This window comes from Branchiostoma lanceolatum, chromosome 2, assembly GCF_035083965.1.
Source record: "Branchiostoma lanceolatum isolate klBraLanc5 chromosome 2, klBraLanc5.hap2, whole genome shotgun sequence".
Classification (NCBI taxonomy): Eukaryota; Metazoa; Chordata; class Leptocardii; order Amphioxiformes; family Branchiostomatidae; genus Branchiostoma; species Branchiostoma lanceolatum.
In genome coordinates, this window is record NC_089723.1 from 5,591,194 (window position 1) to 5,613,174 (window position 21,981).

Genomic DNA, 21,981 nt, shown 5'->3' on the forward strand with positions numbered 1-21,981 from the left:
TGTACACAGATGCAGGTACAAAACACAGAGAAAGTGATTCAGTACAACAGTTTTATCTGGAAGGCAGGCATTTCAGCGCCAGGGACAGACACAACACCAGGAATCCTACTTCAGCACCAAGGACAGACACAGCAAGCAGACATCTTGAATTTATTACTTTCCTTCGTTTGGTTTTTTTTTTTGTTCAGGGATGGAATATGATAAATGCTACTTCAGCACTAAGGACAGACAGAGCACCAATTATCATACTTCACCACCAATGACAGACACATCAAGCAGACAGCTTGTATTTAATTTCCTTCATTTGGTGGTTTTTTGTTCAGGGATTCAACAACATGAATGCTACTTCAGCACCAAGGACAGATACAGCACCCATAATCATACTTCAGCGTCAATGACAGACACAACAACCAGACAGCTTGTATTTATCACTTTGTTTTGTTTGGTTGTTGTTTATTGTTCAGTATCCAACACGATGAATGCTACTTCAGCACTAAGGACGGACACAGCAAGCAGACAGCTTGCATTTATCACTTTCCTTTGTTGTTGTTTTTGTTCAGGGATCTAACATGATGAATGCTACTTCAGCACTTAGGACGGACACAGCACCAATAGTCCTACTTCAGCGCCAATGACAGACACATCAAGCAGACAGCTTGTATTTATTACTTTCCTTCATTTGGTTCTTTTTTGTTCAGGGATTCAACATGATGAATGCTACTTCAGCACTAAGGACAGACACAACAACCAGACATACTGTATCAAACATTTTCCTTCGCTTTTTTTTTTGGTCAGGGATTCAACACGATGAATACTACTTCAGCACTAAGGACAGACACAGCGCCAGGAATTCTACTTCAGAAGGACAGACATAGCAAGCAGACAGCTTGCATTTAGTACTTTCTTCTGTTTGATTGTTTTTTTTTGTTCAGGGATCCAACATCACTAATACCTGCACTGAGCTGGTCAAATAGGGCAAATATAAAACACTACAACAATACCAAGGACAGACACAACAGACAGAAATTTATTGCTTCTGTTTTTTTGTTGTTGTTTTTTTTGTTGTCTTTTTGTTCAGGGCTCTAACATCACCAACACGTGCACGGAGCTGATCAAACAGGGCATGCTGCTGAAGATCTCGGCGGGGAATGTGCAGGAGAGGGTGTTCTTCCTGTGTGACAACCTGCTCGTCTACTGCAAGAAAATACCATCCATTTCAAAGTCAGTTTCTTTGCTTTTGCGAGAAAATTATTTTGTTTTTACCTCCATATTATCAAGGGCTTTAGATTTTCTGCTCAGATCAAAAGTGTAGCCATCACTTTGTTTTCAAAACATCAGACAGTGGTAGCAATACAGGTTTATCTCATGTTGTCTTCTATTGTTCTTTACAATGAAATTTCATCCGCAAGAAGGAAGATGCCTTCATTGCACAGGGTGCGAAATACCTGGTTGCACGTTGCACAGTGCAACAAGATTTCGGTTGGTGCAAGTTAATTCCAAACCCAGGTAGCGCAGTGTGCAACCTTATATTTTGAGCCAAAGATCTCAATCGGAGCCCTGGAAGCTCACAAAAACAAAAACACAGTGTCACTCTCATAAAATTTGGTAAATCTTCAATTGAAATAAAGAAATCAACACTTTTTCGTCTTAAACCATCCAAAACCCTTCATAGATCGTGGAATTTGAGCTGAAAAAGACGAAAACACACTGCCCTCAGCTAAACAAGATGTTGTTAGGTCAATGGGAACAAAATACTATCTAATTTATATTTTGAAATATTAGTAGTATTATACGCTACATACGAGCTTAATTTGAAGAAATCGGTGAATGTTGCTGGAGCAACCTGAAATTTGGATGTGCAACCTAGCATTTGCCCTAGGTTGCAACATGGGCAACCTGGCTCAAAAAAGTATTTCGCACCCTGTTGCATTTTCAGCTCAATGCAAAATGTTTGTTCGTTCAGGCACTTGTAGTGCCTAGTGGTAGTACATAGGTCAGCAAGTTTTCTTGCTGTTTCAGTAGCAGGGTATATTTTTATAGGGAGGGCTTGCTAGCCATCCCCCTTTGATATGCTTGAGGAACCTCCTCAAACATGGGACCCCCATTTACATGCCATCTGAAAGACAAGTGCAGCCCCAACCAAGATGTCCTGACCCAGGATTGAACCGGGCTCTCCCAGTTACCAACTTATTGGAACCAGGAGCTCAACTGTAAGGCTGCTACCAGTTGAGCCACAGCGACATCCCTGAAATTTGTGTAGTCCTTGATTAAATCCTTACTCTATTTTCCCCCACAGGAGGGTGATCGGAAAGAAGACACTAACGAAGCGGCAGTCGATCATGATGCAGCAGCTGCAGCTCCCCTCCCAGGAGACCAAGGTCCAGTACGAGTACATCTTCAGGGGCAGGATCAGCACTGAGCTCATGGAGATAGAGAACATTGAGGATGGCACTGGTAGGGGTCATACTATCCTAGAGAACCTAAAACAAGGACTACTAAAACACACGAGAGACTTTAAAACTTGAAGCACATACGATGAAGCCCAAATTCTTTATTTTGAAATTGATGTTTGTTGCTGTAATTTTATGTTAGCTGTACAATTTATCTTGATTGTATTCCTATGTTATTCTTGTATTTGTTGTGTTCTCTCATGGAAGAGTATCTGTCACTTAGAGGTAGACAGCTAAAGAAGAGAGTTGTACTCCAAAGAATTCCCTCCGTCCTTGTGAAAGTAAACTTAAGGTGATCTAGAACCAGTCACTGACTCACTGAAGAGCAATTCTTCCACTAGTCGTGACAGAGAAGACAGGCACCTATTAAAGTACAGTATTTACAGCTTCATTGTATGGGGAAAATTCCCCTAGCTATTTTCGACAAGTACAATGAACAGTGGACGACGGCTTAACGTCCCGTCCCATGTACGTAGTATTCTCTATTTTTCAATGTATGAAACCTGTTTTCCAGCTGATTTCCACAGCAGTGGGTACACTGTGACCAACGGCTGGAAGGTTCACAACAATGCCAAGAACAAGTGGTTTGTGTGCATCGCCAAAACACCGCAGGAGAAACAAGAGTGGCTGGAGGCTATCTACCAGGAGAGGGAGAAAAGAAGAAGTATGATTATACAAGTCTACAAGTGTTTTGTATGTGACTCATGATGCAGCTGATGTCAAGTTGAAATTTTAGCATGAGCAGCTTTAGTAGTGTAGTGAATTATACCACACGGGTCTGACCTTGTTTAGGAGGGTGCAGACATTCAAAGCAAAGAATTAGGGGACCTCACGTGATGACGCCCCTATCAAACTACCATTTTCCTTTGGGGTTTATACAAGGTGTACATGTCGAATTGGGTCCTCCAATTAGCATAAGTTGTAGTCAAGATAAAATGTTTCCCAACAGAAAGTCATGATGTTTTGACTTTAAGAATAAGATGTTTGATACACTTTTAATCAATGCACTTACCTCAGTCCAAAAATTCGCAAAATGCAAATGCACAAAATTGCTTGATAGTGTAGTAGACACATCCTGAAAGGTTGTTGAACATAAGAAGTAATTGTTGACAGAGCTCTGATTGTTTACAAGGTGTGAAGCAATCCTTTCAGAGAGACATGATTGTCTATTTCCTTGCCAACGTAGCTGCTTGCAGCTGCCTTCATCAGTGTGTAAAGAACTCTATACTACTCCTTGCCATGGTGTTTTAACTTCAAGCGATTCATAAAAACTCGCTGAGGTAATCTTTGATTTCTTGTTCTTTACTGAGCTGTGATTGTTCACCAGGTGTGAAGCAGTCGCTCCAGAGAGACACGTGGAACCTGATCTCTGAGAAGGGGGAGCGTCTGTACCACCTGATGAACCGCAACACCAGCCTCATCAGGGACAGGAAGCACCACCTCAGGACATACCACAAGTGCTTCGTGGGCAGGTGGGGACGACAATACCTGTTGTAAAGTAAAATAAAGTGATCTTGAACCATTTTTCTTCAAATGAACTCAATGAACAGTTGTGCTACTGGTTGTGACAGAGAAGACAGACACTATGAACAGTGGATGCAGGTTCATCATACCAAAGAAATTCCCCTTGCTCTTTTTGATAAGTACAATAAACAGGGAACCAAAATCTGACTTTTTTTATTCAAAGCAGGACACAAAACCATCAACTAAAAGTGATGTTTATTTTTTTGTCCTGATTTAGTGAGTATGTGTCTGTTAGAACATCCATAAATTTCTAAAACAGCTGACAAAATGTGGAGGAAAGCCCGCTTTCCCTACATTGAAACAGATCTTGAATCAAGCCATTATACATGTACATGCATTGACTTTTTACCACCAGCTATTCCTTCCATATCACTTTTGAAAGTGTGTGAAATGTGTTGAGAACCTGAGACTGAAGTGTTGTAGTTTTTCTGCTCTGCTGCAGTGAGTTTGTGTCATGGCTGAAGGAACTCGGGGAGATCAACTCAGTGGAGGAGGGTGTTCACCTGGGCCAGCTGCTGCTGGAGAACGGCATCATACATCATGGTGGGTACATAGGGGCATCACAAACTGCCAAGCTTAAGGAGGTCTTGTTGATGATTTTGAATCTAAAGGTTCTTGGTTCAAATCCCTAGCAGGCCCCAATGTTGTGCCTTTGGCCAATTTGGGATAGGCACTTAACACCTATGTCCTCACTTGACTCAGGTGAAAATCCATAGGGTAAACTACAAGGGAGGTTTTACTATCAGTTCCAGCTTGTATTCATACCATTACAAGGCTGGAATCTCACTTTTGGGGATTGGCACACTGTTGCACCAAATCTTACAGAGCTTTAAGAAAAATTTTCCCACCTGACCGTTAGATATCATGGTGATGATAAAATGGTGGAAGCTAGTTTGGTTACAAGTGCAAGTACACAGTCTGCTCAAATCAGTTGGAGTATGGTTTTGTGCAACTACACAGTTTGACACAATGGCAATCATTGGAGCTCAGGTGTAATTTTTGATTGTAGTTTTATTCAGTTTTGTAAAGTTTTTAAATCAAACATCCTATCAGTATCAATAGCCTTGTCTTTCTTTGATTATATTATCTTCACCTTCATTACTTTGTACCAAAAAATCTCAATTTTTTCAACACAATCTTTTTTCTTAACATTTATTTTTAAAAGCACTTGTTTTATGTGTATTCCACCCCCAGTTGTTGACAAACATCACTTCAAAAACGAGCCGCTGCTGTACAGGTTCCGTTACGATGACGGAACGTACAAAGGTCGCAGCGAGATGCAGGATATGATTGCCAAGGGCATCCACATCTACTGCCGACTGCACGGGCTCTTCAACCCCCTCATCAAGTAAGTACTACAATAATTCATTAACTTGTTGATTTACTTTCTCTGTGGTTTCATATTGCAGTAGGAGGGAAAAGGATACTGTAAATGCATTTATGTTCACGTCGTTTTAATTTTGCAATAGGAAGAAAATTGAGTTTTCGCGGTGGTTTTAAGTTCGTGTTTGAGACAATAGTAGGCAAGGGGGTAGGAGGGCCATAAATTTTCGCAGTGGTTTTAAGTTCGCGGCAAAGAGCTTATCGCGAACATAAAACCACTTCAAACATTTCTGCATTTTCAGTATTTGCCTGGTGTTTTAAACTTGCAGTTCAAATAATGCTGTAGTACAGTAACACGCATATTAGGGATGTCCCTGTAGCTCAACTGGTAGCAGCCTAACAGTTCAGCTCCTGGTTCCAATAAGTTGGTAACTGTGAGACCCTGGTCCAATTCTGCAGCATCAACTTATTTGCTATTTCAATCCCAGCATAAGTAGATGATACTTTGTGTCCCGACTGTGCATTACCGACAGATGCCTGTTAATGCAAGGCTCACACTTCCAAATCGGTGCGCAGCCGGGCGCTTTGCGGGAATGAAAATGTGGTTTGGAAATGTGACCCTAGCATTACATGTTTCCTCCAGGAACAAGGACCACTACCTGCGGACGCACAAGTCGGTGATGGTGGCCAGCCGTCTGGTGGACTGGCTGGTGGAACAGGGGGATTGTAAGACTAGGGAGGAGGCTGTGATGCTGGGGCAGGCTCTGTGTGACAGTGGCTTCATGCATCATGGTAAATATGCTTAGCAACTCACGAGAAAAAAGACTACATATATCTCAGAAAAGGGATGTCCCTGTAGCTCAACTGGTAGCATCCTGACAGTACTGGTAATTTGGAGATCCCGGTTCAAATCAAGTGAAGGACATCTCGGGTTGGGCCTGCTGGTACTTTTGGAAGGCATGTTAAATGGGGGCTCTGTGTTTGAGGAGGTGCCTTTAGCACATTAAAGGGAAAGGACTAGCAACCCTCCCTATACCTGAAACAGCAAAGAAATGCTGCCCTATATGGCACTTCAACTTTTGGTACAACTATAAGGGTCGGAACAAACAATCACTCTTCTACTGACTGTGTTTGATATAAATTTCCTACAACAACAAATAGCAGAGCCTTGTGATTCAATCTGAAATGTTTTAATGTCATAAGATTTTCAAGTTGGCTGTGACAGAACCAACTGCCGACAAGGATCTAAGACAGCATTTTGAGACAACACATCTGAATCTTGTACTAAAAAGTCACGACCACACCCAAGAATCTCTCTCTCTCTCTCTCTCTATCCAGTTTTACGTCTTTTGTTCCCCATCATCTGGGGGTTAGACGTGCTTACACATGGATGGGGGAGCCCCAGAACTCTTCATCAAGTGCAAGTCTTTTTTGTAGCAAGAGTTTTTACGGCTGGATGCCCTTCCTAACGCCAACCCAAACCCAACCCAAAGAATGGTCATAGTTTGCGATTGTATGACGAAATCTTCTTGATTTTCCCCCATCAGTGCTGGAAAAGTACAAGTTTAAGGATGACTCCCTGCTGTTCCGGTTCTATGCTGATGAGGAGATGGAGGGGATCTCCGCCAGGGGGAAGCAGCCTGCCATTGGTGGGGGTGGAGCTGCTGCAGCTAAAATGGTACAATCTAACAATCTAACTACTAGGTACTTGGTGCAGGCAACCCCCTCCAGTTACTCACTCACTCACTCACTCATGACCCATGACCTCAGTGGTCGTAGGGGCGTCGTGACAGCCAGCCGCAGTGATCCGTGCCCATCCTGTTCTGTCCTCGGCCTCTCTGATCAGTTGTGTAGCACTCAGGCCATGCAGTCCATGTCTTGATGTTATCCAACCATGGCCAGGTCTTCTTTGGCCTTCCTCGTCTCCTCCCTCCTGCTACTGTACCTTGCAGAATAGTCTTCGCAAGTGTGTTCCCTCCAGTTACAAGCCACATTAAAACGGTCCAACCAATTTTACATAGTTACATCGTAACCCCACCCTGTCCTGAGCAACCTCCTGTCCTCAGCAACCATTTTTCCTCAGTCCCCTGAGTGGTTGATGAATCCATTTGATCGTACAAATGTACTTCTATTTGTCACCTGATGTATATGTAACAAATGTTATCAATATCTATACAGGAAACAATTAGATGTCTACAGGTACAGAATTCTGCAAACCTCAGACACAATTTTAGAAAACTGTTTATCATATAGAATGAAAAATGTTTTCCCTTTACTTATGGGCATTCTGCATTATGATGTAACGTCATCAGTATCAAAGAATGTTATTTTCTTCCCTCGTCTAAGAATTAAGAATTTCCATAATTATACTGTCAGTCCGGAATTATAGTGTCAGCTGTTAAAACAAAACATATTCTGCTGTTAGGATTTCCGACAGGTGGCCAGCTTCACAGCCAGGACCCTCGCTGTCCCGGTGCATGATGGGAAGGTGGGGTTTCACCTAGAGAAGGCAGATCAAGGCTTGTTGGTCGTCACGGTAGCTGACCAGTCACCTGCACAGGTTTGTCACAGAAAGTGTTTGTGATCTTGAAGTAGTTTTGCTTAATGAATGAAAGACCTTTGTTGCACGTTTATGCTCTGATGAGCTAAGTACAGGTCATGATGACAAGTAGGAATATAGTTACCGTGAGTGATAACAAAAATGTGATACCTAACTAAATCTAAATACTGATTAATACCGCTTTGTACATGTTCAATTTCTTCTCGCATCTTAAGGCAATTGTAGATGTATGAGCATACAGGGTTTATGAGATATGGCTTGTCTAGTTTCATAACGAATACAAATTTTTCTAAGCTATGAACAGTTGACAATTTGCTTTTCTCTCAGTGCTGGTAACAGAAGACAGATGCTATGTGCAGTTAACACAGATTCATTGTACTGGGGAAATTTTCCTACTAGTACATGTAGCTCAACAAGCACAATGAACAATGGAGCACAGCTTAATGTCATGGCCTAAGGACTGCAACCTTTTCCAGTAGCATGTAAGTCACGTGAGCGACAACAGCTGGGATTTGAACTCCAGCCCTCTTGGCCCAGAGCCATGGTCACTAACCACTGGACTATGCACTCTACAACACTTTAACATCACCTTTGGTTTCTGCGCCATTACTAATGTAGACATGATACCACATTCATTGTTCTTTCTGAGACATTCTACAGCGATGCTTCAAAGTTTAATAACTTCTGATCTTTCTCTTGGGATTCATTAGTGCCTTACCAGAATGACTTGTTTCTTTTGCAGAAAGCTCGGCTGTACCCTGGAATGGTGGTGAAAGCTATTGATGGGCACTACTCCTTCAACCTGACATCCACCAATATCAAGGCCCTGATCAAGTCTGCCTGTACTCAGAGTGGGGTTCTGTATATTACAGTCGCAGCACAGCAACAAGAGTGAGTAGTACAGATCTGTATAGTAATAATAATGATAATGATGATGATAATAATCATAATCTTTATTGCATATTCATACCCATAAGGGCTTAAGGCACAAATGAACACACATGGTCCAATTGATGGATGTAAAACATCTAAACCTAAAACAATGTAGTAATAATGTTGTCTCTATAGAGTATGATGAATTATGTTTCACATCAATTTTGAAACAATTGAAAAGTCTTAAAGATTTTTGTAAACAGAATTTCTCTTGAAAATGAGAGACAGTTCATTCTTGTTGAAGAAAAATAGCATTTATTTGTCTTATATCTTGGTAAAGTTTTATTGATGTCTTTTGATGTCTTAAGGTTTTTCATGTGCAGAATTTATCTTAAAAATGAAAGTTCATTCTTGTCGAAGGAAAATATCATCTATTTGTCTAAGATCTAGGTATGATGTACAAAAAAATGTACAATATTTCCTTGATATGTTTTGCACCACAGCACTACATCCATCGTCCAAGCAAGACAGGACTTAGGTTTCCAGGTCCGAGGTAGTAACCCATGTGTGGTTCACCTGGTCAAGCCAGGTAGGTCTTATTCAGTCTAAGTAAGAACATAATGGAGTTTTTTCTATTTTTATATTACATGTATTTGAATGCATCTAGAAGCTTAAAGTGTCTAATTTTCAAAATGTGCAATCTATAAAATACCATTCAGCGAACTGTATAATCCAGAGGTTTTTTACACTCCTGTTTTCTGTGTTGAGTTGTACTTGCTCCATTCCCACCGACAGTCCCAAATTGCATGGTTATTATCTGTATAGAGTTACAATCTGTTTTTTTGTTCCATTCCCCCAGACAGCCCAGCTGGTAAAGCAGGCCTGTTCCCAGGACAGAGCATCCTGCAGGTGAATGGGAAGGATGTCTCCTGTGCTCCACACGACACCGTGGTCTGTGCCATCAAACGCATCTCACACGGGCTCATGAGGGCAAAGTCTGAGGTACTGTTCATAACTTCACTATCCTAATATTAGTTAAGGAAGTTGCCTTTTTGAAAAAAAGTATACCTCAATAGAAAATGTCATAGGAAATTTATTTTCAAGTTCTTGCATTTGGGAAACATACATGTGGTAGAGACATAGGAAATATGTACGAACAAGTTATAGATTTCATTGTCTTATGTCCAGTCTTGTACCTTAACCTTCTTCCTGCTACCTAACTCTGTAACCAATAAGGAATCTGTGCCATACGGCTAAGTCAGTGTGCTTTAAGGATAAAAGGGAGAAAAACTGGACAGGTGTGTTATGCCTCATCATCATCTGTTGTCCCAGGTGGGCAGGGTATAAGACATTGTACAACATTTCTCCACAGCTCTCAGTTATGCCTAAAGGGCGTTTACCAGCCATGTGAAACAAAAAAAGAAAGGTGTTTAGATCCCAATTTCTGTTCCAGACTCACATGCATCGGAAATCCCTGCACCGTAAACGCCTCTCTCCTGTCAGTAGCGTGCAAGAGGGGTTCAGGAAGGACTGTAGCACTGATGGGGAACCTTCAACATCTCAAGGTACAGGACAGCTACTTATCAATGGTTCCTTAAGACTTAACCTTCTCCTTGCTGCCTTACCCTTCAACCGAAACAATTTTGGTGCCCAAATGGCTACGTTAGCATGTTGAAGTAGTTTAGTATTTTATCATCACATACTGTAAATGCAGGAATGTTCGCGGTGGTATTATGTTTGTAATTTTTGTGGTGAACTCTTTACGGCAAAGTTGAAACCACTTTGAAAAGCTGTTACATTGTGACTGTAGCGCTACTATTGTTTCCAACGCGAACTCAAAACCACTGCGAGCACTCAAGTTTCTCCCTATCGTGAAATTAAACCCCTGCATTTACATTTCTGCATTTACAGTATCAATATGTACTTGAATTTTCTATTTGAATCCATTGAAGGAAATCTTGGTTTATAAGATGATAGACTTGTACATGTATATAGTGAATTAGGCATATCAAAATATAGAAGCATTGATATTGTCAAATCAAATATTTGCACCTTTTCTATAGAGCAAGGAGGTGACTTGGATTTGCTATAATTTGAATACATTGAGAGAAATCGAATTAGACTATGTCTTGTACATAGTGAATTATGCATATCAAAATACTGATTGAAGCATCGCTAATTGTGAAATCAAATACTGTAAATCTTGATTTTTTAACGGGGATTTTATTATAGCGGCTTTAGCGGTTGGTGTTCAACCGCTATATTTTCATCACGTTATATTTTGATCACTCTTCTGCCCCCCTCCCTCTTGCCCCGACACTGTACAGTAACTACGTTGTACATAATCACGCTCCATTCATTCGCCACGATATGCAGACTTTGTACTAGTCATTCACACAGGAACAAGCAAAGGTGTTCTTCAAGAAATAAAGCATTTATTGTACAAGTTTGTGGTCATTTTTTGTACAAATGCAGTGTGTACTGACGATAGCATACACAAACAATTACTAGTATGGCGTCGTTACAGCTTATAATTATTTACACAATGGTTCTAGTATGTAGAAATACCATTATTATTTCAAGTTACGATTAAAAAGTTTCCGCATAAAATGTACAATAACGTTACGGCGTTCATATTGTGCTCGAAGATACAACAAAAATCGTATTTGCGCCATTTCTACAGAGCAAGGCGGTGACTCTGCGAAGTCTGATCCTAACGGGGCCACATGTACACCGGCCGACAAGTCTCCCTCCTCCCCCCGTCCGCTGTCTCAGACTGTCACCACGCCATCCAACAAGATCACTCTGCATGGTAAGCAACAATGGTCTTATACCTTTACAGTCAAACCTGCCCAAGAAGACCACACTGGGAGACTGATAAATTCTGGTCTATGTGGACAGGTGGTCACTATAGACAGGATTCTTAATGTATGTTTCAATGGGAAAAATTATCTAAGGGACCACCGAAAAGTGGTCACGATGGACAGGTCATGTTGAGGGGGTCACTCTTGCAGAGTTAGTTGACTGTACATGAATGTCATAGGCACATGTAAAAACTTCTGTCTGCCTAAGTGCCTAGGCCTGCAGCTTTCCCTTGCTCCCCTCCGCTTGGTTCCTCCATTAAATATTGGTATGACCCCCTTTCCACTTGATAGCGATCACTAAGCAACCATACAGCAATCAAAATTGGATTTGTGTGACTCTTGATTTTTTGATTGGAATATGATGCACAATGTAAAAGTTTGATATAAAAGACAACAAAACACACAAAACTTAAAACAATTTGTTCTTTGTTGATGAAATTGGTTGAGTGTGTTGTCCCATCAAATTTTTAGCCTCTCAAACCTTGGTAGGGGAGTGGTTGGGAGCAAAGATATGGGAAGGTACTGTATGTGTGATAGGGGCTTGAAAGATCTAAAAAGTCAGTAACAATTTTATTGATTCCATCTTCCATGCAGTTCAGAACAGCGGGCTGGAACACTATGCTGTGTACGAGTACGAGGCCAGCGGTGGGGTCAGGTACCAGGTCCTGGAGGGCATGAAAGAGTCCGAGACTACCTTCACCATTCCTGCCAAGGTACAAAGCCTTTCTAATGATACATTAGTTAAAAGACAACCCTTCACACACCTTTCAGTGTATAGGGCAGTGCTCAACTCTATTTTTATAGTTCTTGGGCCACATGGGCCACTACAGTAGGGGGCTAGTCCAGTGCTAGTGAAATGTGTTCAACTCCCCTAGTCTTTGTCATAAATGTTGAGTGCTAGGCAGAGAAAGTAGTCTGTACCATTTTTGAGCAGTTTGAACCCGACCCTCTGAATGCAAGACAAACACTCTCCCCCCTGGGCCATTGCAACAGTTTTCTGTAAACTGTTAGTAAACTGGCATGTGTTGATATGCTGCATTTCCTTATATGTTATCAATAGTGTGGGTAACATTTTGAGTTCAGTTTCTGCCCTGTCTTGGCACATTTGAGGACACTGTACTTGGAGAAGGACCCAAGACTTGTAGCAAAAATTGTTTGCTCGCAATCATAAGATTGGGGGTTGAAACCTACATGGGTAGGCCAAGAGAACCTTCTTCTTTTTTTCTCACACAACCAGGTGTAAAGATGTAAAAGCTAGTCCTACACATGATCTCTCTTTCAGCACCAAGGAGAGATACTGTCTCTAGATAGAGATTTAAAGAATAAAGAGAAAACAACCTGTCGTGACCCTGTACTTGTAGTAGGACCATAAACTGGTCCAGGTGTACTAGCCATACAGGATATCTCAGTCTTAATGAACTTTCATGCTATGAGAGGATAGCGTCTTGACTTTGCAATCATAAGATCCAAGGTTTAAACCTTTTTTCTTCTTGTTCATTTTCTCACAGTTGGTGAACCTGTACCTAGAGGAGGATCAGAAGTTCTTGGCTGAGCTCGAATCTCTCCCATTCCCCTCCAGGATGGATGAAGGTCAGAAGTCATGGCTGCTCATGAGTAAGGATAAGTGGAAGGAAATACTACAGAGGAAGATAAAGGCCTACCAGAAGGTCTGTCTTTCATCATATACATCTTGTGATAAACAACCGTTTGCTAATTTGATGATTGTACTAAATTTTAGCCAGGTTATCTACCCAGGTTTGATGCGTTCAAAAATTCATTTTTTTTCCTAGAACCATCGTAGAGTGGAACTTGTTACCACCAAGTACAGTAGATGTATCCTTACTAGATAGCTTTAAACAACGCTTGCAGTTGGATATGCAAAAATTAGGTGTGACAGGTCATTCAGTGTAATTTTACCAGCTACTGCCACGTCGCTTGCCTGTGAAGCTGGTGTGTTATGCTGAAGGGCAGTTATACTGGCTATTCAGATTCAGGTACTGTGACGGTCATACTTTTAAAGAGAGGAAATGTTGAGGAATTTCTCAGGAGTTTAAATCTGATGAAGTGATCATGTCATTTTATAGTTTTCAAGGCTGCTGTCCAACCACATCTGGCCGTCCTTCAAGGCGGTGCGGATGAAACAGAACCCGCCGCTCAGCATGGACTTCTGTCCCATGAACTGTCACCTGCAGACCCTGGACATCAGTCTGCTGGGGCCCTCCCACTCCTTACCTCCCCAACCTCAGGAGGAACAGGCAGAGGACTCAGACACACCAGCTGGTACGAGTTTAATAGGGTTTAATACGAATGAAGTATGCAGCGACATGTAGTAGTAGTATCCATATATACTTTGTACTGCTGCAGGGGTCCCTGACACGGGTGGCTAGTCTTCAACGTACACAGCGCTTCCAGGCGGCTCTATCCAATAGGTCCATGCTGGTTAGGACGCGCACCTACTAGTACAAAATAGAAATACAAAATTTGTAAAAACACATATTAAAGAAAGGAGCTTAAATCCTCAAAGTGTTGCAAATCACAGACATTTGATGAATGATATGCATTCTAAGTTAAGATACCCTAAGGATATTGATAGTGTGTGAATAGCTCATAAAATATTTATGATGATAAAACCCAGGGATACTAGTATAAATCAAAAGGGGAAGCCCTTGTGCAGCTTTAATTTGCGGTACTTGTAGAAAAGTTCAACAAGTCTTTCAAGGAGGTATGAGACTTTGATTTTTTTTTATTTTTGTACGTAGATGGCTCCAACCCTACAGTGTGTGAACACACCTCCTGCACCATGGTGACTCTAGCGGCCCCGGCAGCCCACGCCATGGGGCTGGGGAAAGGGGGGCTACAGGACATCGTGGGGGCGACGAAGGACCTTCAGGACTCCATGCACAACATTCTGTGTGTCCTTGAGACAGCCGTCCGCGATCTGGATCACAAGGAAGAGACCATCATCAAGTAAGGCCTGATTCATGTTCGAAACATCAAATCAGTTTAACTTTAATTGTTCTAACATACATGTAGATACAGTCAAACCTGTATTAGCGGTCACCTTTGCATAGCGGCCACCTGCCCATAGTGGTCACTTTTTGTCGGTCCCTTGGATTTTTCCCATTGACATAAGCATTAAGAATTAGGCTATAGCGGCCACCTGTCCAACGCGGTCGCGGCCAGACGATTTTCGGTCCCGCGAGTACAGTAACACTGTTGATAACGGTCACGGCGCGCCGGTAGAAGCCGCATCGCCACCGCACGCCGGGTTCAAAATCTTCATTTTTTCACGCAGTTATCAAATTTATGTGGCCTCAACTGGATAGGATCATAACAAAGAAAACCAGAATGTTTTATCTTTGTTAGAAAATCCATGGTTTGACGCGAAGTCAAGTATAGTTTTCTTCACATGGCTTGCGTTTGTACATCGTGGTAAAATTGACCATTTCTGTGCATTTCGACTGGACAAATAGTACGGCAGCCTTTTGGAAAATACAACCCACACATGTACCTGATGCGGCAAGTTCGTGAAATGTTTGAATGCCGGCCCAATTTCCGTTTTCACCGGGAATTCATTCAAATTGTGCTCAAAACGTGTTTTGCGCAATTTTCAAAATGGCGCTGATACAAACTGGATAGGTAGCAGCATAAAGGTCAACGGAAGACACCACTGTTACGGAGGTATAATATACTAAATCTATTTTGCCGCAAAGTATCACTGAGGATAATTACTAAACCAAAAGCTTCAAAATGAATGTGGATGATATTACTATGATGTAAAATTTGGGCTGTTGCAATTTTCTGAAAAGACAAAAAGCCCTCAAAAGAGCGACCTTCTTCTGAGTACCCTATTAGCATAATGGTAGATGCTGATCAACACAAGCCACAACAAGAGACTAAGGAAAATTGTCGCCACGATTTTATGTTTGAAAACGGTCGAAAACGAACAGTAAGTGACAACTGAGCAACATGTATTTTGTTCTTAACTAACTAGGAGTAAAAGAACAACAATCGAACTTCTAAAATGTGCCTTACCTGTTTACATGTGTACTGTACGTTGAATAAATGTATCTCAGTGGGTACTGAAAACATGTGTCACTTGTGGTCAATTAATCGACATTTTCTCCATAGCGGCCACCTGTTCTTAGCGGCCAGTTTTGGCCAGTCCCTTGAGTGACCGCTATAGACAGGTTTGACTGTACTCCAATCAATTTCAAATGGCCTCAGATTAGTTTGCTCCAAATCCCTTTTCGAAGGTGTTAAGACTTATCTGATTTGGCAAGTCTTGTCTTGCAAATCTAAACTCTTTGAATTTTTGTTAATATTTTAAACAGTGCTGTTAGCAGGCCTGTTCCAGCAACCCATTATTTTGTAGTTTCTTGACTTCTCATAAAATTGTCCTTGAAAAAAGTCTTCCAAATCACAAATACAACATAACGGGGGGCGCCCTAACATCGCACGCGCTCTAACATCGCACAGATTTTTTACTGATCTTATTTTGCATAAGTACGCCGTGTTTTTGTCCAATGACTATGCTGATAAGGAAGGTAAATAACCCAAGTTCATGCACATAATTGTCATTTACATTCAAAACATATGTGTACATATTCATTTCTTGTTTTGTCGAAAAGTAGTATTTTGACAATAATGATGGTAGCGCTAAGTAGAGGGTCACTGCGTAGCTAGACGGCCCGGCACCTAAATATACGACCTGTGCCAAGCAGATACATAAGTCACACAGCTATCATACACATAAGAAAAATAACTTCATAAAACACTAAAAATTTGGGTCTTTAAGTGTTTGTTGAGAAGAAAACCGACCAAAGAAAAACGATGTTGTTTTCCCACCATTTTTTTGGGCCGCGATGGTGGCGGAACGATTCAACGCACAGTTTTGTTACGCGCTAACATGTGATTGGTACCGTCTATGAAAAGGAAACTGAATACAGAGATGGCGAAGATATTTCCCAATAAGTAGACGGAGTATTGTTGATGTAAGCGTTGTCGTTTTTTCGTAATGATTTCGTAAGTCGGGCCGCATTCAATACGTACGTCGGGCCGCGTAGTAGCCTATTTCCCGTGGAAACATGAGCTGGGATGCGCTAGATATAGCCCTTCTCACATGACGTGAGAAGTGCACACAGTTAAAATTTTCCGGTCAAAAGAAAGCTATAATATAGCAGACTTCAAGCCTTATTTACATTCCCCTAACTTCATCACCAACTTCCGAAGAGAGCAAAATTACCAAAGCGTAATAAGTTAGGCACACTATCTGGCGTAGCACTAAATCAGAAGGTACATTCGTGAAAATGTCTCACAGCGTCTTCCGCATGTAACGCGGAGCATGAAGGGCCCATGAACAGTATGAATACATTTCTTGTCCAAGTATGGTCTTTAGATGAATGTGTTCAAAATTGATTAATTAAAACATGACCATTCTCTGGCAACCAGCAATGGAGCGCCGTGAGTTCCAGCGCGTAAAAAAACGTCCGATGTTTGAGCACCCCCCGTTATAGTAACTGTTGTATCTTACATCAGATCTATATTTTACAGTATTCCATGGGGTCTAGCTGTATCTCATGGCCGGGGCTTCCATAGAATAGTTAGTAGTAGCAGTAGTAGTACACATGTAGTAGTATCCAGTATTAGATTATACTGCTGCGGGGCTCCCTGGTGCAGGGGTTGGCAGCAGTCACCCAGTTTTCACACAGCGCTTCCAAGCTACAACAGACTTTGCCTGTGACTCATGCACTGCTGTCAAAAATGTATAGGACAAAAATTTCTTAAGTTCTGGTGCATTTTGCATTGAAATGTGTGTTTTTTGGGGAGGTACACATAAAGTCCCAACCCTCTTGCAGATTGGATTGAATTGGCTGTCAGTCACTCCAACTCTAGGTCGGGCTGCTACCTCAGGTGATATGGAATTCACTGTTACAGTAACTGTTACATTTTCTATGTATGGCAGAGTGTTGTCAGGTGACCAACATCAGATGCTAGTGCCTGTTGGAAGACAGGATATTGATACGTGTCTTAAAAGCAGGTTTTAAAAGTACCCGTCAACATGTTGAAAGCTTAGTTGTATAGAAATACTTTTTTTAGGCCAGTTAGAAAGAACACATACAATACACCATGTTTTATTTTATATGTATGGCAGAGTGTTGTCAGGAGATCAGCATCAGATGCTTGTGCCCGTCGGCTGTGTGCACCCTCCGCTGGTGGCGACAGGCAGCGGGAGTGGGGATGACCTTGAGGCCAACACCTTTCTGGAGTTCGAGGGGATCTTCCAAGGCATCATTGGCAGGAGGGCGTCCAAAATGGTGGTGACAAAAGACAAGGTGGTGAAGAGGGAGATGGACAGTTTTCTTGCACAGGTATAAGGCAACTGTTCATGAATGATACATCATCTGCCGACTACAAATCTAATGCAAGCCCATACCCATTTTGTTCAGTTTTGTCTGCGGCTTGTAAGAAAACCATCGTGTCAAGTCTGGCCTTACTCAAATTTTCAACTGAGCAACTCTAGTCTTTGGCAAGGAATGAGCAATCAACCACTTCTGTGACGTCACCTTAGGACACGTGACCCTGTCAGCAGTGGATCATATTAAGTAGCAGAAAGTCTATGGCACCCCTCGTTTCTGTTAAGGGCTGGTTCTAAAGCCCTGATGTAGATGGCTTCTTTCATTCCTCTTCCAAGAAAGTCTGGTTCTGTGTCCAGGATCTGTGAGAAAGTAGTTGGTCATTTGAAAATGTGGGTAAGTGTTGGAAATTGGTACCTTGAACCTTGAACGGGGACATCTAGAGATGTCAACACGGGGAACAATGGGTTCTTTGAAAGGGAAGGGCCAGTGACTCCTCCCTGGTTCTTGGAAATTGGTAAGTGTTCAAAATTTGATTCAAAAAGACTTCTAACGATTCAAATGTCCTTCCAACCTAAATTGTTATGTACTGTTGGTTACCTCTGTAGGCGTGTCATCTCTGGGAACGTCTGAGAGGTGAGGATGTGGACGAGGCTCTGAAGGCGGTGCAGAGGGTTTTTCCATGCAGGGACTTCAGAGGTGACTTCTCACACATAGGCATTACACGTCTTTCCCTGCTTAATGTGTATTAAGTTGAACTGTAATTTTCAACTCAAAAACTTTTGTCTGTCCAGCTCCAGTCTTTGTTGAGGAATGAGCAATCTACTGCTTCTGTGATGTTACGTTATGCAGATAGAACACAATCCTCTAGCAGTGGATCATATTAAGTAAGCAGAAAGTTTGTGGTGCCCCCTGTCTCTGTTAAGGGATGGTTGTAAGGTGACATCACAGAGGTAGTGGATTATTCCTTGACATTAAGGCTGTGCTGTCAAAAATTTCGGTAACTTTTAGGGTTTGAAATTACAGTTCATCTTTGCTTCAGAATGATTTGTACCAACACAGATGAAAATTCAAGTGAACTGTATAATTTTCTTTAGTGCACAAGTAATACCAACCATCTTTCCACATCAAGCATGTAATCATTAGTAACTGAAGGTTCATGAATAAATAGATAAATAAACTGCATGGAAAAACATTGAGTATTGAACACTTCTTCATAATGGTGTACCCCGTATGTACATTCCCCCCTCGTAGGTAAGCTACATGACCTGGGGAAGGTTGTAGAGTGTTATAAGGATTTCCTACAGCAGCATGAAGGGAAGGAGACCACCATTGTTGTGGAGGGGGTCAAGACTTTGGTGGGGGAGCTCACCAAAGTTGCTCATGGTACAAATTTTTATCTATTTAATATTCATTTATTGATTGATTGATTTCTTTTATATCTTTTAAATTTTGCACAAACAATACATAGTGAAAAAAGAAATACAATACAAGAACTGATAGAAACATGATATGAATTTTTTTTATGTAAAATACTATTTGTCTAGGAGGTCCATTGTGTCCCATAATGTATCCTCCTGTATGATGTAAAACAATTCATACTTGGGTTTACAAGGATCTAACTTAAAGGCAGCCTTCTCCAAAACAAAGCAGCTCAATCTTGCAGGACATATATCCTCTTAGTTTGCAATCATATAATGATCATATGACACTGTAGGGCCCTTACTTAATGTTGCTGTGTAAAATCATATATTTGACATTTTTGCTATTGATAGAATGTCAAGTACTGACACGTCACAATGTTGCTTCTTCTACAGAGCTGAGACATATCATGTTCCTTGGAATTCTGTCTAAAGAAGGTAGGACTGTTATTAGCTAAGCGTAGTTAATAGTTTCTTGGCTTAACCAACAAATTTGCTCCTTTCATGTATAGTAGGATAGAAAAATTGCCGATATATATTCAAAATTTCCCAGGCAAGAAACATGGTGGCAGCTAGACGTAGATGGCCACTTATGGCCCAATTTTTAAACAGCAATTGGAGTTGTAAATTAAGCACTGCATCTGATGCAATATGGGTGAGACCTTGACTTTGTGGCATATTTAGCATAGTATAGACCTTTAGACCTAACTTTTTAGTTTCTTTACATGTCCTAAGAATTTGATTTGATTATCTGGTGGCAGGAATCAAGTACTCGAAGTATGATTTGTAAGGTTCGATGTTAACTAACATCAGAAGGGGGCATGTTTTACACAAATATCTGTTCATTGAATAACACTTGTTATGGTTTATTTACTCCTACTACTAATGTGTAATTGGTGGCATAAGCACTTAACAGAACATATTGTTCTCCAGACCCCACTACCAGCAGTAGGAGAGATGTGGTGTTCTCCCAGGCTCTGTCTGCGGCTGTGTGTGCCTTCTCAGAGCAGCTGCTGGCGGCCCTGAACTTCACCTTCAACAACATGAAGGAGTATAAGATGGACAACAAGCTGGCCAGCATCAAGTGGCTGGAGCAGACCGCCTCCATTGGTGTTATGGTCATGTTTCAGGCCATGTTGTCTCCGAACTGGGTAGGTTCTTGTTCTTGTTTTCTTGTTTCTGTTTTTTGGATACAGTCAAACCTGGTGCAAGCAACCCTCTCCAGTCACAAGCCACATCAAAACAGTTCCGTCCATTTTTATCTACGCTAACTTAACCCCACCCTATCCTGAGCAACCATTTTTCTCAGTCCCTTGAGTGGTTGCTGAATCCAGGTTTGACTGTAGTAGGCAACACCCTCAGTAGGGTCAAGCACCTAGGGTGGTGTGCTGTGCTGTTATTGATGCAATGTCATGTGTACAATATTTAATATGTAGATAGACCATGTCCTTTAAGTTAGTAGAGCCTGCAGTTTGTGTTATGTTGTACAGTAGTGAGTTCCAGTCAGAGACTGTTCATGGGAAAATATGAGTGCTTGTAGTATTGGTTGTGGAATAAAATTGACTTTTTAAAAGTTTGGGTGGCTGTTTCGTAGGCTGCGGGTTTGTGTCAGCTAGCAGGGTCAGGAGACTCTTATTCAACTGGAGAAGGATCAGTGGATAGATCGAAAGCTTGTTGGTATCTAAGCTTTACTTTGTGTACAGAAATAGAATGTAATTATTTACTGTATACTAGAATTTAATTTTATTGTGGATATCCAGGAAGAATAGTGTAAAATTTACACTAATTTATGGAGATCTGAATAAAACCAACAAACAAACAAACACAAAATGTAAATTACTTTCACAGATGAACATTAGATTATGTTTTTTTTTCCAGAATGATGAGAAGTCTATCCTGCAAGACTTGGTTGTTGGGGTCAATGACCTCGACAAGGTTACCTTTATCTTCAGGACTCTCTCCCCACAGGACTGTCACGAAGGTAACTAATCTTTAGAATCTGTTTGAATTTTAGCATTTCTGCCTTCATTGTGTTTTGATACCATAGTGCAGAGAGATGCTTTTCGGATATTCTGACTTACATAAAATGAGCACCAAGATGCTAATTCGACTTCAAAGTTCATTTGTATTCTTAGATACAATTTTGAAGCAAATCTGAACTGTACTTTCCATCACAAAAATTGGACTTTTGGATTTTGATTGTCCAAGTCAGGTCTTTGTGAATGAAAATTTTCTTCTGTCTGCATAACATGACATCACAGAAGCTGTGGATGGCTCATTCCTTGACAAAGACTAGAGTTGGGATGTCAAAAAATTGTGGGTAAGTCCAATTTTTTAGGAAGGAATTGCTGTGCAACTTCAGAAAGAGTCTGATTGACATGTCCTTTCCTTATGCAGCTGTAGAGCTGACCCACAGTGTGGAGGGGACCAGGTCAGGAGTACAGGTGGTGTTCTACCTGAAGAAGAACCTGTTTCTGAGGCTGCCCCGCAGGCTGCAGGCCGGCAGCAGCATCAAGATGTGCCCTGTTCTCTTCAACCAGGGTCAGTGAACTCACTCTCCTGCACTCACTCTCCTTCGCTCACTCACTCGCTCACTCACTCGCTCACCCT

General features: G+C 41.4%; 1 protein-coding gene across 1 annotated transcript in view; it reads left to right on the plus strand.

Annotated features, from left to right (window-relative positions):
• Positions 1 to 21,981, plus strand: part of LOC136426553 (phosphatidylinositol 3,4,5-trisphosphate-dependent Rac exchanger 2 protein-like) — a 30,914-nt gene that overhangs the window by 6,016 nt on the left and 2,917 nt on the right. The window contains exons 6-30 of the mRNA XM_066415218.1: positions 1,079 to 1,225; positions 2,313 to 2,454; positions 2,965 to 3,114; positions 3,778 to 3,922; positions 4,417 to 4,517; positions 5,169 to 5,322; positions 5,941 to 6,089; positions 6,845 to 6,975; positions 7,723 to 7,857; positions 8,600 to 8,748; positions 9,234 to 9,319; positions 9,590 to 9,732; positions 10,184 to 10,295; positions 11,414 to 11,542; positions 12,189 to 12,307; positions 13,103 to 13,261; positions 13,679 to 13,874; positions 14,354 to 14,561; positions 17,749 to 17,965; positions 18,559 to 18,649; positions 19,205 to 19,336; positions 19,768 to 19,809; positions 20,305 to 20,522; positions 21,250 to 21,352; positions 21,769 to 21,912. Of these exons, the coding sequence (XP_066271315.1) occupies positions 1,079 to 1,225; positions 2,313 to 2,454; positions 2,965 to 3,114; positions 3,778 to 3,922; positions 4,417 to 4,517; positions 5,169 to 5,322; positions 5,941 to 6,089; positions 6,845 to 6,975; positions 7,723 to 7,857; positions 8,600 to 8,748; positions 9,234 to 9,319; positions 9,590 to 9,732; positions 10,184 to 10,295; positions 11,414 to 11,542; positions 12,189 to 12,307; positions 13,103 to 13,261; positions 13,679 to 13,874; positions 14,354 to 14,561; positions 17,749 to 17,965; positions 18,559 to 18,649; positions 19,205 to 19,336; positions 19,768 to 19,809; positions 20,305 to 20,522; positions 21,250 to 21,352; positions 21,769 to 21,912 (3,502 nt within the window). The remainder of the gene's footprint in view (positions 1 to 1,078; positions 1,226 to 2,312; positions 2,455 to 2,964; positions 3,115 to 3,777; positions 3,923 to 4,416; positions 4,518 to 5,168; positions 5,323 to 5,940; positions 6,090 to 6,844; positions 6,976 to 7,722; positions 7,858 to 8,599; positions 8,749 to 9,233; positions 9,320 to 9,589; positions 9,733 to 10,183; positions 10,296 to 11,413; positions 11,543 to 12,188; positions 12,308 to 13,102; positions 13,262 to 13,678; positions 13,875 to 14,353; positions 14,562 to 17,748; positions 17,966 to 18,558; positions 18,650 to 19,204; positions 19,337 to 19,767; positions 19,810 to 20,304; positions 20,523 to 21,249; positions 21,353 to 21,768; positions 21,913 to 21,981) is intronic.